The 5,997-nt window shown below is 40.0% G+C and overlaps 1 protein-coding gene across 1 annotated transcript; it reads left to right on the top strand.

The window, feature by feature from the left end:
* Positions 1-1,094: 1,094 nt before the first annotated feature.
* Positions 1,095-5,683, top strand: LOC131453572 (homeobox protein engrailed-1-B-like). The gene is made up of 2 exons (XM_058622482.1): positions 1,095-1,723; positions 3,434-5,683. Exons 1-2 carry the CDS (start codon positions 1,186-1,188, stop codon positions 3,751-3,753), a joined length of 858 nt encoding a protein of 285 aa, XP_058478465.1. The 5' UTR covers positions 1,095-1,185; the 3' UTR covers positions 3,754-5,683.
* Positions 5,684-5,997: the final 314 nt, after the last annotated feature.

Below are 5,997 nucleotides of genomic sequence, written 5' to 3'. Positions count from 1 at the left end.
CAGTAACACCCTTAAAATGTTCCTTTGCTGCGCTGCTGTCTATTGTCCTCCATTATATTATTGTTGGCTCACTTTGCGCTCACTTGATGGAGTGTTTGGGCAGTGACGGTGACAGGCTTTGAGAGACTATCCTCACACAACCCGGTGATGAACATCCCGGTGATCAGGCAGAATAAGGAGTAATTAAAAGCCATAAATTATCCGCCGGCGCTGCTCTCTCTCTCATAGAGAGATAAGAGAGCGCATTTCCAGAGCTCGGCCTGGAAAACAAAGCAACAATGACACTGGTGCTTCAGCTCAGAGAGGAGGATCAGTACTGGAACAGATACAGGTGTACATCCATTAAAGGGGGGGGGGGGGGATATGCAGGGATCAAAGTTTAAATTTGGAAGTTAATTTAATGCAGTTGAGCCGTAAACGCACGTACACAGTCTGTGTGTCCGAAGCTGAAGGTGCAGAGCAGTGATAATCTCTTGTTTGGCTACTCAGTAAGCGTGAGGCCATCCTGCACCACAGCTCCACACACTGCTCAGAGAGGCCTGACATTATTGGACGTCGTCGCCCCATGTCCAAAAGTGTCCTGCAATGTGATTGGCCAAGTGAGCTTTAGATGTTATATGCTCATGTGTCTCCGACGTGTGTGTGTACTTGTATTTGTTAACTATTTAGGACCTTTTCTGGCATAAACACTGGCCTTTTGGAGGTCCTTGTGGAGACCAAAATTCTGGTTCTAAAAAAGAACTCCATTCCTGGGAACTGGTTTAGTTCAGTTCGGTTAGGTCTCCAAATGCATGGAAATCAATGCAGTATAATTTATAAGAGTAGCTGCGAACCTGTGTGTGTGCGCGCGCGCGAGCGCGTGTGTGTGTGTGTCCACATGGTAATATGATGTGAGCACTTTGTGAAGATCTGACTGTCAGCGCAGAAAGGCTGCTGGTCTGTGGGAGCAGAGCACCCCAGCAACTATAGCCAGTCTTGTTCCAAGTCGCCGACCATGAAGCGCTGGAGCGCATTAACGCAGGATATCCACAGTTTGAGAACTACATAATTTAGCAATATTACGGTGAGAATTTAACCATGTTTTAGTGTTTTTTGTTCCCTCTGTTGTAATATTTTGGATACAAGCAGTGGCCCACTGAGTGGAAGTGGATTGAGAGAAGAAAAGCCGCGTTCTTCACAAGAGCAATGATGGAGGAACAGCGGCATGTGAACAGCACGGACAGTGAGGGAGAGAGCGTCTCCCCGGCTCCCAGTCTGCTCTCGCCGCCCATTCTGCCCCTACAGGTCGCTCAGCAGGCACACAGGACCACCAACTTCTTCATCGATAACATTCTGCGACCGGACTTCGGCTGCAAGAAGGAGCACGGTTTGGGCTCACGGGAGCGGCCGCACAGCTCTAGTCGGGAGCGCGTCCACTCGGTGGTTAGCAGGCCGGGCCTTCCCGGGACGCCGTGCCAGGACTCCAACTGCAGCAGTGACAGCACTGCGTCCTCTACCACTTTGGCCAATCCCAAAAAGAGCAGCGTCGACGGAGCCGCAGCCGCCGTTTCCACCGGGAGCAGCGAGGTGAAAGCCGAGGAGAGGACTGACAGCGGGGCAGGGGAGAACACCTCCTCTTCGCTTGTGATGCTGAATGGCACCGCAGCTCCAGCAGCGGACAGCCAGCCGCTGCTGTGGCCTGCCTGGGTTTATTGCACCCGGTACTCAGACAGGCCCTCATCTGGTAAGGCAATAGATTCATGAAGGAGGGAGGGGGAGGCACAACTATAGCAACAACTGTGAGCGTCCAGTTATTCTGATGATAAATAATTAACAGTCTTAAATACGTTTCTGTCACAAAATGTTAAATCAAATGCAACAATTTTATTATTATTATTATTATTATTACTACTATTATTATTAATTCTACTATAATAATAATAATAATAATAATAATAACAATAATAATAATAATAATTTTAATTGAAGACATCATTGCTACTTTCTAATTTCTCAAAAATAACGAATACAAATAATTACAATTCCAGGCCATTTTAATTCTGCAATCAAACAAAATTACATTTATATTTAGTTTTACATAAAAAAGGCTAAATGTATTTAGCATGTATTTATATTGTAAGCTGAGAATGAAGCTTTGGAGTCTCAGTATTGCATTTCCTAATGATATAGGGTTACAAGATGTGGAATCTCAACCACGACATATTATCGCGTTTCAACAAGGCGTTATGTAACACGTTTTCTTAATAATTCACAAGAGGAAACGAAAATATATATTTTTTTATTAATTTAAACAATATAAAAATTGCTTGTAAAAAATAATATGAAAAAATCACATTTTAAATAAAATCTAGAATTGTTTTACAACCTAGAATGAACCTAGAGGTTCAGTCTTATACCTGTGATTTGTGTGACTTTGTGTGTGACAGGCATTGATGGGCCGATCAACAGTAAAAAAAAGGAAAAGAAAGGAAAAAAGGAAAGAAAGAAACAACCAAAAAACAGTCGATACATGTCTTACCTGATGTTTTCCTGACGTTTTACACATTTCAGGTAAATGAAGGACATCAAGTTTGTTCGTGCAGGAGAGGTCACCTCAATGAGTGACTGAATGATAACCTTTATTACCGAGTCGAAATGATTAATCTAATGTCATATTATCTCTCTAATGATTGTACTGTAAATTATGTGTCTATTGTATTTTATGTTTTACATGCACACTTTGTTCATTTGTAATAAAACCAAAACATTATTTCGACTCCATTTATAGTCCACTAAAACACATAAATACGACCAATTAAAAAAAAAAAAAAGTTCAGTCACAAAGAAAACTCTGCTTATTATATATATATAATAAGTATATTTTTTTAGATTTATTTTAGGAATTATTTCAGTATACAATTTAATTTCAAAATTTGAATCATAGCTTGTGTTTTTTTATGAACCCCGTTCTGCTCTTCTTGTTTATACATTTGTACAACTGTGAGTAAAAAACAACAACAACGATACACGTGTGAACATTTCGCGCATTAACATTTCTGCGGCTTTACTGTGTTGATTCCTAGAGTTTTGATTTATCACCGCATTTTCTTAACACCACTTACCGACACTCAGCAGTTGCTGCTGCTGTGCGATTATAAACTGTGCTGTGTGTGTGTGCGTGTGTGTGTGTGCGTGTTCTCGCTGCTGCTGAATTCAAACACGCAGTCACAGCAAGTAGATGTGTGTTCATGGCTGATGCTCAGCTGGAGCTCAGTGTGAGGTTTCTAATAATAATGATAATAATCATAATAATAATAACAACAATAATAATAATAATAATAATAATAGCAATAACAACAATACCACATTCACGGCTGATACTTGTTTTTTTGCCTGTCGATCACAAGCTGAATATTCATATTTCTACTTTCCTGTCCTTTCGCTCATACTGCAGGCCCAAGGACACGGAAACTGAAAAAGTCGAAAAGCGGCAAAGAGGACAAGCGGCCTCGCACGGCCTTCACGGCCGAGCAGCTGCAGAGACTGAAGACGGAATTTCAGGTGAACCGTTACATCACGGAGCAGCGGCGCCAGTCCCTGGCCCAAGAGCTCAACCTCAATGAATCCCAGATTAAAATCTGGTTTCAGAACAAGCGGGCCAAGATCAAAAAGGCCAGCGGCTTCAAGAACGGCCTGGCGCTACAGCTGATGGCGCAAGGACTGTATAACCATTCTACCACCACCATCCAGGACGACAAGGAGGACAGCGACTGACTGAGCTCACTACCCGCTGACTACTGACTGTTTCATTCAGACACTCTGTACACTGTAAATACAGATAATGAAGACAGTGAGTGGAATCTAGGCGTTTCATGCTATTCATCTCTCCTTGTTCTCCTATGCGGACGCGACCGAACAATAAGTACAGACTCCGGGTGATCTACCGCCGCAAAACCAAAGATTTGATTGGAAATCAGAGCCTGGACACTTTCACTGACAATGTCAATGACAATGACAAAGGCAACATTTCCCCCGTGAATAATGTTGGCCAGGTTAACTGCACCTCACTGCAGCTCGTGTTTGCTTTGTTTGTGGACGACAACTACTGTAGCTGCTGCTGCTGCCGCCGCCGCCGCTGCCACCCCATCATCACCAGACATGGCTGTTTTAATAACAGGTTTCAAGGAGCAACAGAGTTCTAAGAACTGTAATAATTATATGGTCAGTTTGACACAGTTACTACTACACGGTTAAATCCTTAAAGGAAACAACAGTTAAATAGATGACTATGACTGTAAAATGCCTTCAGGAATATCATAGAGATACCGTCCGTTTAGTCAAGGCCCATTCTTCTTCTTCTTCTTCTTCTTCTTCTCCTTCTTCTTCTTCTTCTTCTTCTTCTTATCATTATTATTGTTGTTATTATAATAAATTTTGTTTGTATTTATTTTGCGGGAGGGGGTTTGCAAATTCGCGATTGAAGAGAAATGTCCAAACATGACAATAGTTCAGTTTAAAATCAGAAATATTGCCGTTTTAAAACCTATAAAGAAAGAATGATAGATTGGAAGAAATAAGGAAAGAAATAAAGATAGATAGATAGAAATTTGAATTCATTTGACAAATTCAGATAAATACATGTTATAGTAAATAAAATACATTAAGTATGTGGGAAAAGAATATAGCGATAGGGTAGTTGAATGACTATGGTATGAAATGACTATGACTATGGATGATGGTAGTGGAATTGTTCTTTGATTTAGGCCTCTTTATCAATTATCAATTAATTTAGACTAAATTAATTTACTGCACATTGTTAGGTATTCTTCGCATTCTTTCTGTCATATTTATAGACATTTCCAATTTCTGCCACACAAAAATGATGATTTGATTTTAAAGTCATCCTCTGTTTAAGTCTATATGACATCTTCCCAGTAATGCTGAATGTTTTTCTTCTGTTTTCATTCGTTTACGTTCTTCCATGGACTTTGAAAGGGTCACTTTCCCTGCTGCCTTGATTTGGTTTATTTATGCAGGTGAAACTGCAGACAGACGTCAAATAGCATCAGACAATGTGAGCAACAGACAGAGCGGATGGTATACATAATGTACATTTAAACCATGTTGCCAAATAAACACTTTTATATCGGGAAAAACGAAAAGAATCCTCAGGAAGCACTTTGACCATTTTTCTTACAGAGGGCGACACCTGTCCTGATATCCAATTACTAAATGGAGTTATTGTGTGTACGTGCAGAGGGACATATGAATCTATATTCGTAGGGTCTTTAGAAAGCAGTTGGATTTACGCTGTGATATCAGCGCTATTCAAAGCGTTGCAGAGCATGAAATTGCTCCGTCTCTCTGTGCTCACTCGTCTCATCAGACAGCTCTTTGCAGGCTGTAAACAGAAGAGCTGGGGCTTCTGGAGAGGGAAACTGCATTGGTGAATGCAAAGCTCAGTAAGGTCAAGGCCACGTCCGCGGCCTGCAGATTCAACCTTAAATTTCCTTAGAATATAAAATATAGTAAGGTGTCTAAAACAAGGCCTTAAGAATAAAATATGTATTTGTTTATTCCAGGCAGAAGTTGTGGTCTTAATCACAGCTATTAATCAATAATAAAACGTTCTCATTTTGTTTAAGAAATGTTAAAATATGAAATGAATTATCCCGCAGATTTTGTTTCACAGAGTTAATCTTAACATCAGCGACTCTTCATTTTTGTAATTTTTGCAGTTTTGTTCATTATTCATTTACAAATAAGTATCTAAAACTATACAAATGATCTAAAATGTTTATGTAGATAAAATCACATTTTGACATTTTAATTTGTTCAGTGTCATTAATCAGTCTTTAAAAAAGACACTTGACTGTTCGAAATTAAAAAAATCGAAAAAGACCACAGCAGCCTCCAGTAAAAAAAACAACAACGTATTTTCACTTCCATTTATTTTAGGTGTTTTTTTTTGTATTGAAATAGGAATGTTTAATTTCTGTATATACTACATTACAGCTG

Source organism: Solea solea, chromosome 2, assembly GCF_958295425.1.
Source record: "Solea solea chromosome 2, fSolSol10.1, whole genome shotgun sequence".
NCBI lineage: Eukaryota > Metazoa > Chordata > Actinopteri > Pleuronectiformes > Soleidae > Solea > Solea solea.
The sequence above is the reverse complement of the archived record's forward strand: the minus strand, read 5'-3'. Positions and strand labels throughout refer to the sequence as shown.

Bases quoted from the DNA above. Each gene is read 5' to 3' on its own strand.
- LOC131453572 (XM_058622482.1), top strand. From the start codon at position 1,186: ATGATGGAGGAACAGCGGCATGTGAACAGCACGGACAGTGAGGGAGAG. The intron at 1,724-3,433 runs GTAAGGCAATAG...CTCATACTGCAG, and splicing joins CTCAGACAGGCCCTCATCTG to GCCCAAGGACACGGAAACTG.